The sequence below is a fragment of the Paroedura picta genome, chromosome 1 (genome assembly GCF_049243985.1).
Source record: "Paroedura picta isolate Pp20150507F chromosome 1, Ppicta_v3.0, whole genome shotgun sequence".
NCBI lineage: Eukaryota > Metazoa > Chordata > Lepidosauria > Squamata > Gekkonidae > Paroedura > Paroedura picta.
The window spans coordinates 16,864,080-16,888,341 of record NC_135369.1 but is presented as its reverse complement, the minus strand read 5'-3'; the positions used below and the strand labels follow the sequence as shown (position 1 = coordinate 16,888,341).

The window sequence follows — 24,262 nt, the reverse complement described above, 5'->3', positions numbered from 1 at the left end:
CCCCCTCCAAATTAAAAATTTATTAAAAAAAATAGACCAGTGAAATGAATTAATCCATAAATGCCAAATGTTTGCAGCAGTACACAGCTAAGGATGCCAGAATCCAGGTTGGACCTGGGATCAGTGACAGCTGATCTCCAGCCAGAGAGATTAGTTAGAGAGCCACCCTGGTTTAGTTAGGAGTGCAGACTGCTAATCTGGTGAGCTGGGTTGGATTCTGCACTCCCCCACATGCAGCCAGCTGGATGACCTTGGGCTAGTCACAGCACTGATAAAGCTGTTCTGACCAAGCAGCAATATCAGGGCTCTCCCAGCCTCATCCGCCTCACAGGGTATCTGCTGGGGGGAGAGGAAAGTGAAGGGGATTGTAAGCCACTTTGAGATTCTCTTGTGTAGAGAAAGGCGGCATGTAAGAACCAACTCTTCCCCTGGATAAAATAGGAGGCTTTGGAGGGTTCCACTGGCGTCCCTGTCCTCCCCAGGATCCTCCCCAGGATCCTCCCCCAATTCTACAGGAGTTTCCCAGCCTGGATCTGACAACTGGACTCCCCTTCCCCAGTGACCAGGGGATCTGGCAACTGTACACACAAAATACAAGGTACCCCCTCTGAAAGCTCTCTGCTAAAGGAGTATCTTGTTTTAGGAGCTTAAAAAACAACAAAATGAAGGAACCTGATATCTTCATACAAGGTTTCCAAGAACCCCCAGAGAAAGACTGCCCTCCCATTTCTCCATCCTCAAGACCAGCCCGACCCAAACCAACTCATGTGACTCATCCAGCTCCTTGGACCTCACCCTGTTGACCAAAAAGGCCCCTGAGATTTCCCCCAGCAAGCGGTCCTGTCCCTTCCGGCCGAAGATCGAGTTGCCATAAAAAAGGACTTGTCCTGAGCAGCATCCCACTGTAACCCAGCTGGAGGCTGGCATCTCTGCTCTATATGTTCAGGGAGTCAGCATGTGGATGGGTCACCTGCAGCGGGGCTAGTAGGAAGTAGCACGATGAGTCTCATGTAGCGTTGCCGGCCTGCAGGTGAGTGATTTCCAACCAGGGTTCTACGGACTCCTGGGGGTTCACGGGAACTCCTGAGGTGGTCCTTGGTTTTTCCCTCCTGGGAGGGGCTGCACACCTACTCCCCCCTTAAACTGCCTACTGTCTCCCTCCCTGCCTGTTAAGGCAGGTGGTGATGTCATCCCAATAGCATGTCACTTCCAGGGGGTGTGGCTGGGAGGCGTGGCCAGCTGCCCTCACTTCTGGGACTCCTTGAAGCCTGAACTTCAAGGTTCTGGGGTCTCTGCCAATGTCAACAGGTCGAAAAAGGCTGCTCCAAGTGGTGCCTGGAGATCGCCTGGGATTATAATTGGACGATGGAATTACAGTTGCACTTGGCTGTGGTTCTTCCCACCCCCAAACCCCGCCCTTCCCAGGCTTCTCCCCCAAAATCTCCAGGTATTTCCCAACCCAGAGTTGAGGACAACCCTGGCATGAATTTTAAAGCCTGCAGTTGCGAGAGTAGACCCTGTTAGATTTGCAACGAAATGTTTTGGTGGAGTCTTGAGGTTGTAGGAAGGACTTCAACACCTCAGGCTGCAAGGGAAGCATTCTGAGTTCCTGACTGTTCCTAGTTTAATTGTTCCCTGCAAGTAGAAAAGTCGCATAGTATGCAATAAGGCCTTTCTTCCTGATTGGCTCACTTTCTATTTTGCAAGGAGTTTTTTCATGGTGGAGCTCGGGATGCCAACTCTGGGCTGAAAATGCCTGGAGATTTGGCCATGGAGCCTGGGACAGATGGAGTTTGGGGAGCGGAGCAATCTCAGCAGGATATAATGCCATTGAGTCCGACCTCCAAAGCTGCCATTTCCCCCAAGGGAACTTTGCTTTATTGTCTGGATAACAATTATAATAGTGAGAGATCACCAGGTGTTACCTGGAGGGTGGCAACCCTAGAACTCAGTGAGGAGGGGATGAATTCTACCCTCCAAAGTTGCCATTTCCCCTAGGGATGTCTGTAGTCTAAGGAGCAGGTATAATTTGAGAAGGACTCCAGGCCTCACCTGGAAGTTGGCAACCTTACAGGGAGCACCTCAGCCCTGTCTACCCTCTCAGAATTCTAACTCCTCATTTTGCAGCCAGATGAAGTGATAGAACAGGTTGTGCCACTTCAGACTGCAGGGGTGTGTGTGAATATTGAGCGGTCTTCCTTTGCAAAACTAAGCCAAACTGAAAACCACATCCAGAAGAAATAGCCTGGCCCCTCGACCTGTTGTGTTAGATTTCCATTGGCAAGGAATTACTCATGTAATCTGTATCTGGAAGCAGTAAATAGTGAACTACCACCTCACCCCAGTTTGCCCAATTAACAGCCAACAGTCTTGCCAATCTCCAGCTGGGGACTGGAGATCCCCCTGAAGAAAATGGCAGATTCAGTGGATGGCTCTATAGTCATTTCTATGCCCTCCACAAATAACAACAATAAAAATAATAATTTACTAAAATTTATAATAATAATAATAATAATTTATTAGAATAATAATTTTATTTTTGTGTGCTGCACAATTAATAACAAAATATGAATTAAACTGATTAATTATTTAAAACGGCCTCTATTATTTCAATGTGTACCCTTACAGAGTGGGGCTACCTGATGTTGAGGGGGTTAGAGGGGTGAATAGATTCTCAAGTAAGGAGGCCAGTATTTTAGATGTTATTTTGCTGGCCCCAACCGTAGGGCTGGTGGGATAGCTCACTCTTACAGGCCCTGTGGAATTGTTTAAAATAGGGTTGCCAACTCCAGGTTGGGAAATACCTGGAGATTATGCCAGAGAAGCCTGAGGAGGGCGGCCTTTGGGCTGGGGAGTTACACTTCAGTGGGATATAATCCCATACTGTCCCCCTCCCAAACTGGCCATTTTCTCCGGATGACCTGGGCCCCTTCTGCATGACGGAAAACCCGATGAAAACTCACTAAATACATCGTAGTTTTTCTGATCTCTGCACAGGGGAGTTAATTTGCTCCACAAAACTGATTTTGCCCGGCATGGGCACATAATGCATGAAGTGGAAGGTCCGCATTCGGGGTGGAATGGCGGCGGCTAAAATCACCAATTATGCACACTGCAGGCGGCAACCGGGCGCAGAGTCAACGTATGCCACCGAAAAAGCCGCGTTAGCGAGATGCGGAAGAAAGTGGAGCTTCCCAGGACCAGGGCGCAATCAGAAGCGGCTCCAGAGTAGCTGCATACATAATCGGATACTCTGGGTTTTGCCGCTGTTGCGTTCCGTCCCGTGCATAAGCGGTTTGCTTCGCTTCTTCCTCCTCCGTGTTCTCCATGCCGCTGTTTCAGCGGCCGTGCATAATAGGCCATGGTGAACTGCCTCTTTGGTGCTTTAAGCGTCTTTTAAGCGTTGTTTCTGAAAGAGGCTTTTCACCGATTCATTTCTCTCCTGCCTGCCTCAGGCGCTCTACTAGTCATGCAGAGAATCTCCTTATTTGTTCCATGCAGAAAACATTGCAGCGTAGTTTTTCAACAGAATATATTCAATGCAGAACAATGATTGTAGTATAATACAGTGGTCTGAACTCTGGTTGGTTTTGAAACTGTTTTATTTGGCTCCGTGCAAAATACCTCCTGATCTCTGTCTCCTGGAAATCAGTTGTAAACTCAGATCTCCACCTGGAGATTTTTCCAAGGCAATTGGTACAATAAATTTTATCTATCAATAATTTTTAAGGACCAACCAGAGGTTTAATTATTGATATATAAAATTTATTGTACCAATTGCCTTGGAAAGGTTCTGTTTTTCTCTGTTTATGTTTTGAACCTTCCTTTCTCGTATTGTAACTACCTGGAGATTGGCAACCCTGTCCCCAAACCGAGCTGACCCCCCCCCCCCCGTCCCCCAAATCTCCAGGAATTTCCCAGCCGGGAGTTGGCAACCCTATGCTCCAAGCCATCTTGTGGTTTGCAGATTCCTTTATTTCACCGTGTGTTGTTATTTCCTTCCGGAATTTGCCGCCGCAAGACGCAGCCGGAGACGTTTGCCTGTGAGCTCGCCTTCCTCTCAGAAAAGCCTGAGCTCAGCTCCTTCCCTGCATCTCTCGGCTATCAGGACACCGACAGCGTCCTTGGATGCGCAGGAATGCCCAGCCGAGGGTGTCACTGCTGTTTATGGCCAAGGAATGGCGTTTGCCATGGTTACTTCAAGCAGGGGGTCTCCCCCCTTTTGACCTTACATGGGCTTCCAGGGATAGGAAACGGGGTCGGAGGTGGGGTTGGGGCCTCTCGAGCGGCCCAGCCACGAATGTCCATGAAAGGCCCAAGTGACAGGTGGCCTGTGCCCTCTCCAAATATGGCCTGCAGGGAGCTGTCCCTTTATTTCTGCAGGGGCAGGGTGGGGGGCGGGACGGAGCAGCGGGGATTTCAGGGTTATAAATCTCCGAAAGCTGGTCCAGGCGCGGCCACCTTTTGCTCCCTTCTCTTTGCTCTGGGCTGTATCAGGAGCTGGTGAGTACCCTTTGGGAGGGGGGTCGGCTTTCATTAGAAGCTCTTTGGGGGCAGAGACTGCACCCAGTATGGGGGGGGGGGATGGGGACACACGCACACAAGAAACGTCACAGCTCTTAGGTCCATAAAATCAAATCGCTTGGGCTCGGCGTCACTTTATCGATCCAAAATACTGGCGACGTCTGAGGTTCTGTACCTAAGAAGATCCGTGCAGAATGTGTAACCATGCGCTGGAAAAGACCCGGGGAGGGTTGGCGTGGGAAGGGGATCTGAATTGCTGAGCAATTCAAAACAGAGGGGCCTGTGTATTTATTTGGATCGACACTGGGGAAAAAAGTGGGATATAAATATCTAAATGAATACAGTCAGACTTGCATTCAGGAGCACCTGAGAGACGGGCAAGCGTTTCAGGGTATGAGCTTTTTAAAGCCAAAATTGTCAGATCTGGCAGAGTTGATTCTCGAAAGTTTCTACCATGATACCTTTGTTGGTCTCTAAAGTGCTCCTGAATTTCAGGCTGTTCTGCTGCCAAACAACACAGCTACCCACTGAAAGGGAATAAATACACGGTCCCTTTTGAAACTTACAACGTTCTTCCCTCTGCTATTTTATCTTCACAACCACCTGGCAAAGTAGATCAGGTGCCAAGAGATTGACCCAAGGACAGCTTGTAGCCTTCCAGGACAGAGTGAGGACCCTGCTGGTTCCCCCAGAGATTGGTTTTGATTCTAACTACTATGCTGCACTGGCAGGTTGATGCAGTGCCCCCCCCAAACAATTGTGGGTTCCAATCCCTGGAGAGGGACTAAAGCTCAATGGATCTGGGTGTATAAATTCTCACCTGGGATCTCCAGTTAAAAGGATCCCAGCGATCAGTGGTGTTGTGTGATCTTGCAGATTAAGTGATCTTGCAGAGACGCTGTCTCTGCCTGAGACTTTGTGAAGCAAGTGTAAAGCGGAGAAACGCATGAGGGCCGGTTTGGTATGGTGCTGGACTAGAACAGAGGAGACACAGGTTCAAATCCTTCGCCATGGAGGTCATTTGCAGGGCTGGCTCGAGACAGTCAGCCTGCCTCACAGGGCTGTTTTAAGCATGCAGGAGCAGAGTGGAGCCCCATGCATGCCATTTCTTGGAGGGAGGTCAGGATAAAAACATGAGGTGGAATTCCTGATGATCTCTTACCCAGTAGAAGGCAGCTCCATATGTTCTCAACCGATATCTAATTTCATAGGAGCTCAGCTTTCAAATAGGTAATGGGGTAATAAAGAACACGTGTAGGGAATTTTCCCCCCTTTTCTCCATCCAATGGGTCTTTGAGTTTTGTAACCACAAAGGAGTCAAAATGCAGCAACTCGGGTGTTTTTATTGCTTGCTCTTTTGTGTTTCTAACTGAGCTCTATGGCTTGCCCTTTGAGAGAGCCATCTTGGTGTAGAGTGGTTAGGAGCGCAGACTTCTAATTTGGACTTCTAATTTGGTGAGTCAGTTTGATTCCGCTCCTCCAAATGCAGCCAGCTGGGTGACCTTGGGCTCCCCACTTAATATCAGGGCTCTATCAGCCTCAGGACTGGGGAAGGCACTGGCAAACCACCCCGTATTGAGTCTGCCATGAAAACGCTAGAGGGCGTCACCCCAAGGGTCAGACATGACTCGGTGCTTGCACAGGGGATACCTTTACCTTTACCTTTATCAGCCTCACCTCCCTCACAGGGTGTCTGTTGTGGGGAGAGGAAAGGGAAGGTGATTATAAGATGCTTAGAGACTCCTTTAGGAAGAGAGAAGTGACATATAAGAACTAACTCTTCTTCTTCCTTCCAAACCTTTTTTCATTTGTAAGGACTATACACTTGTTTTTAACAATTAATGTCCAGATTTTCAACATGACCCATTTGTATGGCTTTTTTCTGAATAAAACTATTGAACGTGGATGGCTCTACCAAAAGCTATGCAAAAAGCCAGGATTGTGAACTCATGAAAATTTGGCAAGATTTTCCACCACCACCCACCCAGACATCGCACCTAATATTTTCCCTCATGTTGCCCCTAATACCTTTTTAGGCATAATGAAAATGCCCACTGAATTAATGTCATAGAATCATAGGAGTTGGAAGGGACCTCCACGGTCATCTAGTCCAACCCCTGCAGAACACAGGAAATTCAGAATTCAGGAGAATGCTTTTCCTCCTAGAGATGAGCAAAAAGAAGAAGAAGAGTTGGTTCTTATATGCCGCTTTTCCCTACCCGAAGGAGGCTCAAAGCGGCTTACAATCTCCTTCCCTTTCCTCTCCCCACAACAGACACCCTGTGGGGTGGGTGAGGCTGAGAGAGCCCTGATATCACTGCTCGGTCAGAACAGTTTTATCAGTGCCAGCGAGCCCAAGGTCACCCAGCTGGCTGCATGTGGGGGAGCGCAGAATCGAACCCGGCATGCCAGATTAGAAGTCCGCACCCCTAACCACTACACCAAACTGGCTCACCAAAATAAGAGCCATCCCACCCATGCACACATCTACTGGAAGCATTGCCTGGATTACCATTACTTTTGAAGACTGTCAGTATATTCTCCCACTATCATAAGGACTAGAAACTCTCTCCTTTGACAAAAAAAACAGTCCACAATTCAGCTGAAAGCCATTTCTTTAACTGGAGACACCAGGGACTGAACCTGTGGCATTCAGAGCGCTGCGTCCTTGTGTTGGTATTCAAAGGGTGATTGCCTCTAAACGTGGTGATCCCCATGACCAGGAACCATTTCTATGCCATGAATCTGTCTAGGGCCCTTTTAAAGCTACCTGTGCAACTACAGGTCTGTAGTTGACCATCATTACATCCTCTGGCAGCAGCGTCCAGATTTTAATTCCTGGGTTGGGTAAAGAAGTATCTCCTTTGGTGCGTCCTGAAACCACTGCCCACAGGGTTAACACGCGGAACTGCCTTTGCCACTCATGTCCTGAGCGTCGCCTTAACTGTGCACAATCTCTTTTCCCCAGTGAACCAACACCATGTGTGACGACGAGGAAGTCACCGCTTTGGTGTGTGACAACGGTTCTGGCCTGGTGAAGGCGGGCTTTGCCGGTGATGATGCCCCCCGTGCCGTCTTCCCCTCCATCGTCGGCCGCCCAAGGCACCAGGTAAGGGAGTGGTCCATGCAGAGCTGAATAGGGCAAAATCCTCTCCAAATGCTGGAATGCATAGGTCTCTTCTGGGGAATGCATCAAGCCAATGGTTTCCTTTTGGGGAACGCATCAAACCTTTAAGGCCGTTTATGGTCAGGGCTCCAATTACCTGCGGGACCGTTTACCTGCTTTTGCCCCCCTTTGCTCTGGAGGCGCAAGCTTACTGGAGATCCCTGGCCCGAGGGAGGTTCACCTTGCTTTGACCCGGGTCGGGGCCTTTTTGGTCCTGGCCCCGACCTGGTGGAATGAGCTCCTGGGAAAACGGAGGGCCCTGTTGGAAATCTTGCTGTTCTGCAGGACCTGCAAATCGGAGCTCTTCTGCCAGGTCCGTAGCTGAGTCCAGGGCTGTTAAGATCTGGGCTTCCCCTCGAGCGAATAAGATCTATGCAACTCCCTACAAACCCCCTCGAGGCGTTATTTATTTATTTATTTGGATTTTTATACCACCCTGGGCAGTTTACACAGAACGTGGTAAAATAGTTCCATAGAACAATTATAACAATATGCCAAATAACAATCATATCATAACATAGCATGCCAACCAGAACAATATTTTAACAGAACAATGACGCTGGCATATCCCTGGGGAGGTCAGATTGTTCAGTCATGGAAGTGGAGGGGGGGGGGCAGCATATGTTTTGAGTTGGTCGGCCTCAAGCAAATGCCTGGTGAAGGAGCTCCCTTTTGCAGGCCCTGCAGAATTGAGGAATTTTGTGTCTTCTATGAGCGGGATGGGATGCAGGTTTTGGGCGCCATCCTTGACGGGGGGGGTGCACTGGGTCCTGTCAAGTCCCTGCGGGCGGTGGGAGCCTTGTGCCCTGACAGGCCTGCTCCAGCGGGTGGAAGATGGCATGGCAGGCAGCCTGGTGTCGTCCCCCCCCCCCCGGTGAACCCAAGGTGGCTGCTTGCATTGGACAGAGTGACACCTGACAGCTACCCCCCCCCCCAATCTTTCCTCTGCTGCGGGCCTCAGATCAGCCCCTCTGCTGCTGCTCTATATATGGTCATGTCCACCTGCCCCACCCTCCCCAAACAGCCAATGATGCGCCTGGAGGGGATGGAAAGGGGAGGGGCCCCGGTGGGCTTGTCCACAGCTCTGCTTCCCAGCCAAATTCTGCAGGATCCTGCCTCTTCTGGGGTTTCTCGGAGCCTGCAGAATGTTTCAGGGGTTTCTCAAGAGTAAAAAAGTTGAGAAAGGCTGATCTTTGTAAACAAGCACAAATGAAGGTGGTAGAAGGGACGGTACCACTAAGACTGCTGGTGGTAGCTTTCGGCTTTGCATTTAAAAGAGAGGCACAGCTTGGATGTAAGGCCGTAACCTTCGCCACCTTTTGGTTGCCATGCTGGTCCTATTTGTGGGGAATTTTACACAGAGAGAACCATTCCAGAATCCTTCCCTTACAGTCCAAGAGACAGACAGAAAACACAATTCCTCTTTCGTCCGGTAAATTACAGCGAAGGCTACTGAAAGCAAGCTCAGGGACAGAAGTAGTTCTGAATTTTCAACTTGGTGTAGGAGAGCCAGATTGGTGTAGTGGTTAGGAGTGCGTACTTCTAATCCGGCGAGCTGGGTTTGATTCTGCGCTCCTCCATATGCAGCCAGCTGGGTGACCTTGGGCTCGCCACGGCACTGATAAAACTGTTCTGACCTAGCAGTGATATCAGGGCTCTCTCAGCCTCACCCGCCTCACAGGGTGTCTGTTGTGGAGAGAGGAAAGGGAAGGAGATTGGCAGCCGCTTTGAGACTCCTTCAGGTAGAACAAAGCGGCATATAAGAACCATCTCTCTGTTCTGCTTCCTGCATTCTACAGAGGGTTGGACTAGATGACCCTGGAGGTCCCTTCCAACTCTATGATATTATGAGTCTAGAAGAGAGATTTCTCCATGCATTGGAGAGGAATGGGAAGGCGACTGTAAGCCACTTTGAGCCTCCTTTGGGTAGGGAAAAGCGGCATATAAGAACCAACTCTTCTTCTTCTTCTTCATCTAGTGCTCAGGGTTGTTCATCTGATGATACAGCGACAGACATGTGATTAGACCAGGGGTAGTCAACCTGTGGTCCTCCAGATGTTCATGGACTACAATTCCCATGAGCCCCCTGCCAGCAAACGCTGGCAGGGGGCTCATGGGAATTGTAGTCCATGAACACCTGGAGGACCACAGGTTGACTACCCCTGGGTTAGACGACTGGATCCAATGACGTGGCAGTGGCTATCAGCCACCAATGCAGAAATAGGGAACCTCCATGTCCAGAGGCAGTATATCTCTGCTTGACAGATGCAGGGGATGAAGGTGAGGGTAGCCACATCTTTTCTCATGGCCCACCTATGCACTTCCCTGGGGCATCTAACTGGCTGCTGTTGGAGACAGAGCATGGAATTTAGAGAGCTTTTGCTCTAATCTAGCCATAGAGTCCAGCCTCCAAAATTATGATTCGTTTGTTGCAATTTGCGATCTATTGTAAGTCGAGGTAGGAGATCTCCCTGATCCCTGACCCAAAGCACTTGTTGAGCTCTCAGAGTAATGTGCTTTGAGGCAGGGGAAGAATCCCCTGGTCCTGGAACGGTCTGCAGGATCCAAAGCTACTGAAGATGCCCCCCAAGACAGTGACCCCCCCCTTTTTTGCCTTCTCCGTGGCGGGAATAAATGTGGCACAGACCCCCGTTTGCCTTTCAGCTCTCCTGACCTGAAAGGGCTGGCGAGGCCACAGGAGATCACTTTGTCGTGGCCGGAGGCATCCCTGACAAATTCCAGCCTGAGTAATTAAGAGATAATTTGCCTTTTGGCATTCCAAGAGGATAAGGTTTTCCTCCGCTGTGTGAAGCTATGCTCTTGACCTTTGGCCCGGCAGCTGCTGAGAGAAGCAGCAGTCATTTTGGAAGTGGGGGGGGGGGGGGAGGGCTAGAGTAAGAATGGAAAACGTGTGCCTGGGCATCCCCTGGAATTATAGCTCATCGCCAGACTAAAGAGGTCAGTTCCTGTGCAGAAATGGGCTGCTTTGCAGGGTGGACTCTGTGGCATTGTGCTATGCTGAGGCCCCTGCCTGCCTCAAATCCCACCCACTTTTAGTCCCACCCCCAAAGTCTCCAGGCATTTCCCAACCGAAGCTGGCAACTCTACTCTGGAGGTGGCTGCTCTCTCAAGCATCCAACCCCTGCAGGAACGGTTGCCCATCCCCAGAGGCAGCAGGACCTTGTGCTTTTGACATGCACATGGCCACATTCTATTTCAGTGTGTGTGAAGGTGTGCATGCACACGAAAGCTTCTACCCAGAATTAAATTTTGTTGGCCCTAAAAGGTACCACTGGACTCGTGCTTTGTTCTGTCGTTTCTTATTGTAATATTTGCAACTAACCTGCAAGGCGGGACAGTATTATCCCCCACATATTGCAGCTGGAAGGCTGTGTCTGAGAGAGAGAGAGAGCAGTTTGTATTTGTGACCTTATGGAAACTAAATGGAACCTCCATGTTCAGTGACAGTGTACCTCTGAAAAAGTTTTTGTTTTGTTTGGATTTTGTATTATTTATTATTATATAAAGCGTTTACAGAAAGGTAAAAGAGGGAAAAAAACGACCAGCTAATAAGTAATTATTAATAGGCTATGATCTTCCCAGTTGCAATGTATGGCTGCGAAAGTTGGACCATAAGGAAGGCTGAGCGTCAAAGAATTGAGGCTTTTGAACTCTGGTGCTGGAGAAGACTCTTGCGAGTCCCTTGGACTGCAAGGCGAACAAACCGGTCAGTCCTAGAGGAGATCAGCCCTGACTGCTCTTTAGAAGGCCAGATCCTTGATCCCTGAAACTCTAATACTTTGGCCACCTCATGAGAAGGAAGGACTCCCTGGAGAAGAGCCTAATGCTGGGAGTGATTGAGGGCAAAAGAAGAAGGGGACGACAGAGAATGAGGTGGCTGGATGGAGTCACTGAAGCAGTCGGTATGAACTTAAATGGACTCCGGGGAATGGTAGAGGACAGGAAGGCCTGAAGGATCATTGTCCATGGGGTCGCGATGGTTTGGACACAACTTCGCACCTAACAACAACAACAATACATAGTCTATACATCGTCTATACATGTATACCATACATAGTATAGTCTGATATTATCTCAAGAAATATGTAGTCAGTTCCCATTGCATATTAGTCCTAACCTAACAGTTACTGCTGTCTTTCTTAAGAAAGTCCAGGTAATCGCTCCACTGTTCATCATACTCTTCCGGTGGTTTCTTATTAACCATGTTAGTGAGTCTTGCCATACCTCTGAAAAAGTTGACATGGGGGTGAGGGGAGAGCAGTTAGTTTCACACCCTTTTTGAAGGCTTCCTGGAAGCCTCCCTTGTGTAAAGTCAGTCAATAAACTACAAGGACTTTCTCCATGGTCCAGCACAGAATTTGGGGGGGGGTCTTCTTATTGAGAACCAATAGCTGAGTGACAAAAGACATGCAGAGGAGGATTGGTAGAACATCTGCTTAGCATGCAGGTCCCAGCTTCCGTCCCTGGCATCTCCAGTTTTAAAAAAATCAGGAAGCAGCTGCTGCCAGAGTAGACAATTCCGAGCTTGATAGAATAAAGGTCAGACTCAGAAGGCAGCTTCATATATATCCAGATAATTGGCATATAGAATGTTTCAGGTTTAATCAACCTTTTAAAGGATCTCAGGTTTTGGGAAAGAACTTTCTCCATCTGAGACCAAAGTGCGTGGAGCAAGTTCGCAATGGAATCTCACCACCTCTTTGCATGCCTGTGTGTTGTCTCTAGGGCGTCATGGTGGGCATGGGCCAGAAGGACTCCTACGTGGGAGACGAAGCCCAGAGCAAGAGAGGCATCCTGACCCTGAAGTACCCCATTGAGCACGGAATCATCACCAACTGGGACGACATGGAGAAGATCTGGCACCACACCTTCTACAATGAACTGCGCGTGGCCCCTGAGGAGCACCCTACCTTGCTGACGGAGGCCCCCCTCAACCCTAAAGCCAACCGGGAAAAGATGACCCAGATCATGTTTGAGACCTTCAATGTGCCCGCCATGTACGTGGCCATCCAGGCGGTCCTGTCCCTCTATGCCTCTGGCCGTACCACCGGTAAGACGGAGATCTGCAAAGTGCTTTGGTTGCTGCATTCAAAAGTGCATTCAAAGTCAGGTGGTGAGGAAAGCAGTGGAGGCTTTTTGCATCCGGATAAATAGATTTTCCTTAATTTGGGCTGGGAGAATTTAAATATGCAAGAGAAGAGTGAAACGCCAGGCAGCTTAAAAGAACAGAATGGTTTTTATTGGCAAGAGGAACACACGTTGTATAGAAAGAGGAGAGAGATAGAGACCTATCTAACTGTTCTGTTGAAGGAGAGTTGGTTCTTATATGCTGCTTTTTCGCTACCCGAAAGAGTCTCAAAGCGGCTTACAATCGCCTTCCCTTTCCTCTCCCCACAATAGACACCCTGTGAGGGAGGTGAGGCTGAGAGAGCCATGATATTACAGAAGAGGAACAAGAGTTGGTTCTTATATGCTGCTTTTCTCTACCCAAAAGAGTCTCAAAGTGACTTATAATCGCCTTCCCTTTCCTCTCCCCACAACAGATACCCTGTGGGGTGGGTGAGGCTAAGAGAGCCCTGATATTACTGCTCGGTCAGAACAGCTTTATCAGTGCCGTGGCGAGCCCGTCACCCAGCTGGTTGCATGAGGAGGGAGTTACTCCATTGGAAGTTGCTTCCTAAGGCAGCCATTTAGTGTTTGGCTCCGCCTTCTATGGCAGCCATTTTGGTGCTTCCTACCTCCTCTTAGAACCCGGTATCATTCTATACGTAGTTTAAACCCATTACTGAAGGTCCTATCCTCTGCTGCTAACAGGAACTTTCCCCTGCCCTCCTCTAAGTGACAGCCATCATATCCCCTCTTATCCTCCTTTTCACCAGGCTGAACATTCCCAAGTCCCTCAGTTCAATTCAAACTAGACTCTGAACTGAACTGAACCAAAGTCCCTCAGTCTTTCCTCATAGTGCTTAGTCCCCAGACCCTGGATCCTCCTCATTGCTCTCCTCTAAATCCTTTCAATTTTGTCCATGCCCCTTGTAAAGCGAGGTCATGCGGTTCATGAGGTTTCCAGGGCAAGAGATGAACAGAGATGGTTTTGCCATTGCCTCTCTCGCTGTAGTGACCTTCATCTTCTTTAGCAGTCTCCCGTCCAAGTACAGGACCATGGTCAACCCTGCTTATCTTCCAAGCTCTGCCACCAACAGGCTAGCGGCTCATATATCTACCACAACCTGTAACTGGGAGGAGCAGAAGTCATAGGTAGATGGGGTGCTGTTGACCTTGGTTGGAGTATCTCGTTGTCTCTGTATTCCCTACAGTTCTGACACTGTTCTCTGGTAACTGAGATTTATCCTTCCATAGGTATTGTGTTGGATTCCGGGGACGGTGTCACTCACAACGTACCCATCTATGAAGGGTATGCTCTGCCCCACGCCATCCAGCGCTTGGATTTGGCCGGTCGTGACCTGACGGACTACCTGATGAAGATCCTCACTGAACGGGGCTACTCCTTCGTCACCACTGGTGAGGAGGTTACCTTTGAGTGAATTTAAGCTTGGGGAGTAGTTTTTTGACTATAGACTTCCCCATATATATAAAAGGTAAAGGTATCCCCTGTGCAAGTACCGAGTCATGCCTGACCCTTGGGGTGACGCCCTCAGACTCAATACGGGGTGGTTTGCCAGTGCCTTCCCCAGTCAACAATATATATATTGTTAAAACTGAAATAGAGAATAATAGACTATAGAATTAGTGAAGGACCGGATCCTCATCACATATTAGTTAGATACCTATTGGAACAATGGCATTTGTTTTCTTGATGCACGTAAAATAGTAATAGGAGGAAACAGCCACTGATGAGGATGCTACATCGAAAACGGTACAAATCTAGAGTCCATTTTGGTTAACTACTATTTAAAAAAATAGATATACTGTATTTCCATCTTTATTCATTGTCAAATTGTATAACTGTTTGTTATAGTCTAGGATAGGTTTCTTCTCTTTTTTGGCTGCTATATTCATTTTGAGCCGTCCTCTTTTTGTGCTGTACTCTGAATTTAAGTTTGTCGGATTGGCCTAGCGGCGGTGCTAGCCATATGGAAGGGCGGCATAAAAACCTAATAAATAATAAATAAATAGAACCAGATGTCTCTACCGGGGCCATCTTCTCCAGCGTGAGCCAAATCCCGTTCTCTTTCCGCAGCCGAGCGGGAGATTGTTCGCGACATCAAGGAGAAGCTGGGCTACGTGGCTCTGGACTTCGAGAACGAGATGGCCACGGCGGCTTCCTCCTCTTCCCTCGAGAAGAGCTATGAGCTGCCTGATGGCCAAGTCATCACCATTGGCAACGAGCGGTTCCGTTGCCCGGAGACCCTGTTCCAGCCTTCTTTCATTGGTGAGATATTGGGACTTAGAACCTTACAGGGCTGGGCGGGCGACAGGGAGGAGACGGAACCCGGGCATGGAGCACAAGAAGAGGATGCTCCAAGAGATTAAGATATTGGATTGCCTTGAAGAATAGAAGAAGAAGAAGAGTTGGTTCTTATATGCCGCTTTTCTCTACCCGAAGGAGGCTCAAAGTGGCTTACAATCTCCTTCCCTTTCCTCTCCCCACAACAGACACCCTGGGAGGTGGGTGAGGCTGAGAGAGCCCTGATATCACTGCTCGGTCAGAACAGCTTTATCAGTGCTGTGACTAGCCCAAGGTCACCCAGCTGGCTGCATGTGGGGGAGCGCAGAATTGAACCCGCCATGCCAGATTAGAAGTCCGCACTCCTAACCACTACACCAAACTGGCTCTCTTCTTTAGCAGTCGCCCTGCTGAATAGCGGTTGCATTAGCTTTATGGGGATTGAAACTCAAGTAATCCACATCCACTTTCCATCGCTAAACCACAGCTGGTTGTGATAAGTGTTGTTTGTTAGGTCACCCTGTAGGGCAGTGGTCCCCAACCCCCGGTCCGGAGACCGGTACCGGGCCACAGCTCCTCCACGTCCTCCTCCTCGGCTGCTGCCTCGGGGGCTGCCCTGCCACTCTGCTGCGGCTCACCTTTGGTGCTCTCTGGCAGCCGCCATGGCTGGGGCTCCCCCTTTGCATAACACTGCGCAGCTGCTGCTGGCAGTGCCCCCCAGTGGGTGACGGGATGTCAGGGGCACCGGTGGGAAAGGAAGTGGAGCAGGGGCTCAGGCGGCAATGTCCCCCAGCAAAAGACTACCCCTCCTGGGCCTCAATAAAATCGTCAAGCATTGACTGGTCCCTGGTGATAAAAAGGTTGGGGACCACTGCTGTAGGGCAGCCTTTCTCGACTTTTTTACCCTTGAGAAACCCCTGAAACATTCCTCAGGCTTCGAGAAACCCCGGAAGTGACACAATCATGTAGAATATGGTTGGGAAGCAGAGCTGTGGACACACCCACCCCCAGGGCCCTCCCCTTTCCCCCACCTCCAGGCTCATCATTGGTCATGCTGGGGAGGGGTGGGTCGATGTCACCCATTAAATATGTAATTATATATATAAATTAACTGCCCATAATTCGGGAAAGCGTTCTACGGCCATCAAGAAACCCCAAGGGGAACGCCTGCTGTAGGGTTTTCAAGACACAAGACAAACAGAAGCAGTTTCTCCTTGCCTCACTCTGCATAGCAGCCCTGGACTTCCTTGGCAGTCCTCCCTCCAAGCAGTAACCCCCTCCAAGCTTGACTCTGCTTAGCTTCCAAAATATTATGAGATCGGACTAGCCTGGGCTCTCCAGCTTAGGGCATACACATTATTAGCAACAATCAGGTCAGGACAAATTCACTCCTACCAATTGCCTTTTTTTTTTTAGGGGGGGTGAATCAACTCAGAACACCAGCCTTTCATCCTCATATTGGCTGTCACAGCATCCTGCACCAATAAGTTTTAAAATGCTTCTATGTCACCTTGTTAATTTTACACGAGGGTCCCTAAGGAGTTGGGGAGGGGCACTTTGGAAACAATGCATAACTGGCTGACCCCCTGTTCGTTCTTCTGCCCCGGCTCTCTGGATTTGGCAAAGCTCCAGCCTGCTCTCCCCCCACCCCAGTCCCATTGATCTCTCCCCCTCTGATTGCTCTTGCCATTATCTTTAAGGAAGGAAAATGCTGGATCGCTCTGACGGTTTTTAGTAGGGGAAGCTGTCACTTGGGGGGAAATGTCAAGCGATGCCAGGTTGCCGAGCAATTAAGAGATGTTCAAGGGGGAAGGCATTTCAGTGGCAGGAAAGGTCAACCCGTTCCTTTCGAGGCCTCTAAAAATGTCACAAGTGGTAAGGAACCGCTAAACCTTAACTGACACCCATCAGGAAGCGGATCAGGGTGGGAGTCGTGAGGATACCAGCCTCCCCCAAGGGCTATCAGGTAGACATTCCGCTTAGGATCAGGCTGAAGGATTTGCGAGTGGGAGGAGATGACAGCTGATCTCTCTGGGCTTGACATCCTTGCTCTTTTCCCCCCCAAAATAGGCAAGGAGGCTGCGTCGAATTCCGCTTTCGCTCTATTTAAGAGGAGCTCCAGCTCCTCTTGGCAGCTGCAGTAACCCGAGGCTGTCACAAAACCCACTGACTTTTGCCCTTGACGAAGGGTTCTCCTCCACTGGATCTCCTCCTCGGAGAGATCTTGTGTCCGTCAACCTCCCCATGCTTCTTTCTTCGGGCTCCTCCAAGCGTTGGGGTTAGCCTTACATGGTCACCAAAGAGCCCTGCGTAAATGCCACCAGAGGAGTGTAAATGAGAATGAAAAGAGAGATGGAGTCTGGCTTGGATTTCAGCCTTTCTCCGATGGGAAGAGCAACAGGGTGGGACATAGAAACATAGAGTTGGAAGGGACCTCATGGGTCATCTAGTCCAACCCCCTGCACTATGCAGGACACTCACATCCCAATCGCTCATCTACTGTAACCGGCACCCCTTTGCCTTCATATTATAAACTCTTGTAAATGTGTTATTTGAAACCTACTATTATGATTATTGTTATCTTGATGCAATGTATACCTCCATGTTTTAGGGAAACCGCCATGAGCCTTATAGGAGGGCAATATAGAAATATAATAAATGAATGAATTAATGTGCTATGTATCAGTACTTATAGTGCATCATTCTCTAATTATGTGGTCCACTTTTGTTCATAGTTAGTTGCATGCTTTAGAATCATAGAATTATTGAGTTGGAAGGGACCTCATAGGTCCTGCACTATGCAGGACACTCACATCCCAATCGCTCATCCACTGTAACCTGCCACCCCCTTGAGCCTTCACAGAATCAGCCTCTCCGTCAGATGGCTCTCCAGCCTCTGTTAAAAAATCTCCAAAAGATGGAGAACCCACCACCTCCCGAGGAAGCCTGTTCCACCGAGAGACTGCTCTAACTGTCAGGAACTTCTTCCGGAGGTTTAGATGGAATTTCCTTTGAATTAATTTCATCCCATTCGTTCTGGTCTGTCCCTCTGGGGCAAGAGAGAACAACTCTGCTCCATCCTCTATATGGCATCCTTTTAAACACTTACATAATATCAGGTGGAGCAGGTGGAGGGTGATCTTCTCTTCCATCTTGCAAAGGCAAGACTTACAGATTTCTACCATCTTGTCAAAGGGGGTTCTCACCTTTGCAAGTCAAGATACCTTCTTACCAGTAGGGGTTATTTGTTATCGAAGTGCAGGTCAGGGGTCCCCAACATGACCCCTGAGGACACCATGGTGGCCACCTTTACCTCCTCTGGCACCCACTGAGTAGATGGGACCATGGGGGGCTTTAACCCAGCAAGGGTCCTGATGGGCCATTCGAGATTGGATTGGCCCTGCAGATTCTTAAAAAAATGCTCTGGCCAAAGCACAAAGCTCCGCACTGTATGACTGAAGATAAGCTGTAGTACCGACTGTATGCAAACGCCGCGGGTAGTCAAACTGCGGCCCTCCAGATGTCCATGGACTACAATTCCCAGGAGCCCCTGCCAGCATTTGCTGGCAGGGGCTCCTGGGAATTGTAGTCCATGGACATCTGGAGGGCCGCAGTTTGACTACCCCTGCTAACGCCGTCTTTTGTGGCCGCCATTTTGTAGCTGTGTCCGCCGTGCTATGTCAAATTCCAAAGTTGCCTGCGGGCTCAAAGGAATTGGGGACCCCTGACACAGAAAGAGCTTGGTCAGAACAGCAAGGGATACAGGGAAACCCCCAATTCCATGCACAAAGCGCTAGGGTTCATGCTGCCAAATATTGCCGTTTGGCTTTGACATTATTCACCGCCACGAACATACAAAATGTGCGTTGTGACTTTGCAAATATTATCTTTCTCCCAGGCATGGAATCTGCTGGTATCCATGAGACCACCTACAACTCCATCATGAAATGTGACATCGACATCCGCAAGGACTTGTACGCCAACAACGTCCTCTCCGGGGGCACCACCATGTACCCTGGCATTGCTGATCGGATGCAGAAGGAAATCACAGCCTTGGCCCCCAGCACCATGAAGATCAAGGTGAGACCGGCGAACGTGTGGAAACCTCAAAATCCAAGCAGGGCTGGGAACATCCTCATATTTAGGGGTGGTTGCACAGTGTGGTGTAGTGGTTAAGAGTGGCGGCTTCTAATCTGGCAAGCTGGGTTTGCTTCCCTGCTCCTCCAGATGCTGCCAACCTTAGGCTAGTCACAGCCCTGATAGTGCTGTTCTGACTAAGCAGCCCTGTCAGAGCTCTCTCAGCCCCACCTGCCTCACAGGATGTCTGCTGTGGGGAGAAGAAGGAAAGGAGATTGTAAGCCGCTTTGAGACTCCTTCGGGTAGTAAAAAGTGGTGTACAAAAAACAAACTCTTCTTCCTTCTCTCCCTCTTCTTTCTCCTCCTTCTCTCTAAAGGACCTTGGGAGCTAGATTTCATTCTGCAGTGACCCATTCTGATTCCAAGGCAGCCTACCATCTGGTCAAAGCTATTTCCTTTTCCTTCCCCGTAAAGCAGACAGGATTAAGGCCAACTGATACCTTGAACATGAGCCTCTTGTGGTGCAGAGTGGTAAGGCAACAGACATGCAGTCTGAAAGCTCTGCCCACAAGGCTGGGAGTTCAATCCCAGCAGCCGGCTCAAGGTTGACTCAGCCTTCTATCCTTCCGAGGTCGGTAAAATGAGTACCCAGCTTGCTGGGGGGTAAACGGTAATGACTGGGGAAGGCACTGGCAAACCACCCCGTATTGAGTCTGCCAAGAAAACGCTGGAGGGCGTCACCCCAAGGGTCAGACATGACTCGGTACTTGCACAGATACCTTGAACACAGCCCAACAGGGGTGCCCTTCAGCCCTTCCATGACTTAACTGACAGGGCATTAAGACTTCATAAGTGCTGGAGGCAAAGTAAGAGGCTGAACATTCACTTTTCTTCCAGGCTAGACCCAACAACTATAATAAATGAGAAATATAATATAATAAATATTAACTTTAGGTTAATTTACCTGTCGCCCTGGTTAAAGTTATTTAACACTAAACAGCAGTAAGCAATAGAAGTAAATCGTTTACTTATAACTAGGACAACAGGAAAAAATGCAAAATTTCAACACTTTTAATGCCTTTTTAAAATAAAATAGGTATAAAGGGAGAAATGCAAATACAAAACTTGAGTGTGGCATTGAAACGAGTTAAGGACATGATAGCTAAGGGAAGAAATTCTGTGGGTGCTCCCCTTCCTTTGGTGCCCAAAGCACTTGCTTATTTTGCTCAATATTGGAAGAAGTTACAGCTCAATGACAAAGAAGAAGAGTTGGTTTTTATGCCCTGCTGTTTTCTACCAGGAGTCTCAAAGTGGTTTACTTCTCGCTTTCCCTTCCTCTCCCTACAACAAATACCCTGTTGACGTAGGTGGGGCTGAGAGCTCGGACAGAACTTCTCTGCAAGAACAGCTCTAAGAGAACTGTGACTAGCCCAAGGTCACCCAGCTGGCTGCAAGTGAAGAAGTGGGAATCAAATGCAGTTCCCCAGATCATAGGCCACTGCTCTTAGCAACTACACCAAGTTTTGTATATGGAAAGTTCCTGGTTCAATCCCAAGAACCCCCAGTTAAATATCAATAAATTCAGCAAGAGTAGTAGAGTTGTCCCAGGGTATCAATGGTTCAAAATAATTTCAGAAGGTAACTGTGCTAGTCTGCAGTAGGACAGCTAGAACTGAATCCAGGACGGCCTTGGAGGCCAATATGGCTTTGGGGGTATGGGCTTGCAAGAGTTAAACCTATCTTTGTCAGGCATTCCCCCCCCCCCCGCCTCCCAAATCTTGTTGGTCACTAAGATGCCCTGTTACTCAAATGAGAACTGAGTTGGGGAATTTAGCTGATGAGACCGGTAACAACAAAATTAGCCACCTGTGTATACTTGGGTCCTTCCCTTAGAAACTCACACAGAGACCAGTTTCAAATGAAATGAAGATGATTTTTAAAGAATTAAAAACAAAACTAGTGCACTTGCACATGAATTAAACTAAACATTCACACAAGAGGAAAGGTAGAGATGAGATGGTACAATAGGGGAGCATGAGGAGGAAAAGAAAGCTATAGCTACCTTCATGACATGCAGATGTCCAAGGAGAACGGCCAGCATTTCTGGAAGACATGAAGAGCCCAATCTCATATCTCAGAAGCTAATCAGGGCAGGACTCAGTTAGTACTTGGATGAAACACCACCAAGGAAGTCCAAGGTCGCTATGTAGAGGAAGGCAATGGCAGATCACCTCTGTCTTTTTCCTTGAAAATTGTACGGGATCGCTGTAAACTGCCTGCAATTCAGTGGCACTTTCTGCCACCTGGTGGCTGATAGCTGGATGTATTAATTTACTTTGTATAACGCTGATAACTCAGGGTCTGGAAATCCCTGGAGATTTGAGGGTCAAGCCTGGGATAGTGGGAGAGGAGTGACCTCTATAGCAGAGGTGGCCTGACGGTGGCTCTCCAGATGTCCATGGACTACAATACCCATGAGCCCCTTCCAGAACATGCTGGCAAGGGCTCATGGGAAGTGTAGTCCATGGACACCTGGAGAGCCACCGTCTGGCCACCCCTGCTCCATAGGATCGAATGCCAGGCAGTCTACCTTCCAAAGTGGCCATTTTCTCCAGGAGAAGCAGAGTAAAGGTTTTGAGTGAATAAATAAGCAATCTGTGTAGTCCTAAAAGACACATGAGTAACGATGCTTCAGAAAACGTACAAGCGGTCCTGCAGTCATTTTAGCTGTTGAAGACCAACCTAGGCTGCGGCAGACTGTGAAAGGACAGTTACGGGGATCACTGCGTGGTACCTCAGCATCTATGCCCATGCTTTGGCCACCTTACTTGAGAAGTAGGTTTTGCACAGGAAAACCCAGCTGCAAAAGCAGATTGGAAGTGCATTTTCCACCATGTGCAGAATGAGACAATGATGAATGCTTGAGACACAATTCTATCTACTCGGAGATTAATTTCTGGAGATCCTGGAAAGGCCACGGTACCCTGAAAAGTGATAATGTGTGTAACTCATACTAAAATAAAAGAATCACCGCCAAAGGCAGTGATATGTAGGGTTGCCAACATCCAGGTGGGACCTGGAGATCTGCTGCTTTTACAGTTGTTCCCTAAACAACCAAGATCAATTCCCCTGGAGAAAATGGCTGCTTTAGAGGGTGGGATCTGTTGGGAAAGGCCCCTTCCTTCGCCCAATTCTACCCTCTTCTGGCTCCGCCCCTAAAATCTCCAGGTATTTTCCAAACCTAGCAGAATTACCTAGATCAGGTACTAAAAAGCCAGGCCACTATGTAGCCTTCAGATAACAAACAACTCTTCCCATTTCTCTCCTGTTTTAGATCATTGCTCCTCCAGAGCGGAAATACTCTGTGTGGATCGGCGGCTCCATCTTGGCCTCTCTTTCCACCTTCCAGCAAATGTGGATCAGCAAGCAAGAATACGACGAAGCAGGGCCTTCCATTGTTCATAGGAAGTGCTTCTAAATCTCCTCTCCCCCCCTTCTCGCTCTCTCCTTCTCTCTCCCCCCTTTCCTTGCTTCTCATTTCATGCTCCAACAATCACCTCTCCCATCAATTTGGTAGAGGTCCTTTTGCTCATGTGGGGGCGATCACAAGCTCCTCCTCCTCCTCTGCCCCCTCCCGCCCGTGTATTTTCACCATCAAAGGTTACCAAAGGTGCCTAGAACAAAAGGGAAGATTTGCAAAAACAATTGGAATCCTCAGGGAATGCTTTTCTCCATCACAAGAGTTGTGTAATGCCCGCGTGCGCGCGCGCACACACACACACACACACACACACATACACACAGGTGCTTGAACCTTCTAAAAAGCTCCAGTTTGTGTGTTAATAAAAATTAAACTTTGTAAAAAAAAAACACAGTGGTTTAAAAAAGAGTTCTCTGCCCTTTTCTTTCACCAAGTCTTAAATAAAAAATGTGTTTTTACAGCCAGATACTGCAGGAGAAAGTTCTGTTCTAGCGCATGCACAGCCATGGTTCCAGCACCACCACCACCACCCCCGGACACCGGTGGGGAGACGGTTGCCATATCCAGGATGGGAATCTCCTGGAGAGTTGGGGATGGATCCAAAAAGACTGAGACATGTGAAAATTATTATAATAAAAATAAGCACACCTTTTACTACAGAGTGCTAAACAACGTCAATTACAAAAATACATTATAACTGTAGTAGAAAATATTCAAAAACCTTTTGGGTGACACATATAGTGCCAAAAATGGTATAGATGGCAGAATGATCCAATGTATTTTGATCCAATTGGATCTTCTTCAATTATCATAAATAGAATATCTATACCAGCAGTTCTCAACCTTCCTAATGTCGCAATCCTTTAATACTGTTCCTCGTGTTGTGGTGACCCCCAACCATAAAATTACACAAGGGTCCTTTCACAGAAATTAAACCGAAACTGATCAAAGGCGTGAAGATCCATTGATTGTGATTGTATATAAATTGTTTTTTTCCCCAGGGATTCTCAGTTCAGTTCTGCCTCTTGTCCCACCATGCCGATCTCGCTCTTTTCCACTGCTCCAGACAGGCGAACTCTCTATCTCGATCTACCCCGCAAGGCTGTTATGTGGATGGCATCCCCCCGGCCAAGCTGCTTACCCTGCCACAACGCCTGTGAAAGGGTCATCTGACTCCCAGGTTGAGAACCGCTGCTATATACAGGGAAAAAAACTTTTACAGCCAGGAAGATTAAACATAAGCCTCTACTATAATGAGGTACCAATAAATATCCTGGGTCTACATTATGGATGTAAAGAATTCATTATCACTAGCCTGAATTTTCAAAAAGACACCATTCTGTAAACCTTTTATGGACTTAAGTAAAATCAGCTGTAGGTGGCTGTGTGCATTTCGAAAGAATAAGGTTTGGGGATGGAGTCTGAGTAGCACAGGGACATTAAGTTTCTCCGGGGGAAGTAATCTCTGTAGTCTGGAAATGAGTTGTAATTCTGGGGGATGCCAAGGGCCCACCTGGAGTCTGGCATACCCACAAGAAGAGTTGGTTTTTATCCCCTGCTTCTCACTACCCGAATTTCAAAGTGG

At 48.5% G+C, this 24,262-nt stretch overlaps 1 protein-coding gene across 1 annotated transcript; it reads left to right on the top strand.

Moving 5' to 3' along the window:
- The first annotated feature begins 4,368 nt into the window (after window positions 1-4,368).
- LOC143830786 (actin, alpha cardiac muscle 1-like) lies at window positions 4,369-23,141 on the top strand. The gene is made up of 7 exons (XM_077323798.1): window positions 4,369-4,503; window positions 7,493-7,633; window positions 12,437-12,761; window positions 14,072-14,233; window positions 14,913-15,104; window positions 19,018-19,199; window positions 22,531-23,141. The coding sequence occupies exons 2-7, from the start codon at window positions 7,505-7,507 to the stop codon at window positions 22,672-22,674; spliced, it is 1,134 nt and encodes a 377-aa protein (XP_077179913.1). The 5' UTR covers window positions 4,369-4,503; window positions 7,493-7,504; the 3' UTR covers window positions 22,675-23,141.
- Window positions 23,142-24,262: the final 1,121 nt, after the last annotated feature.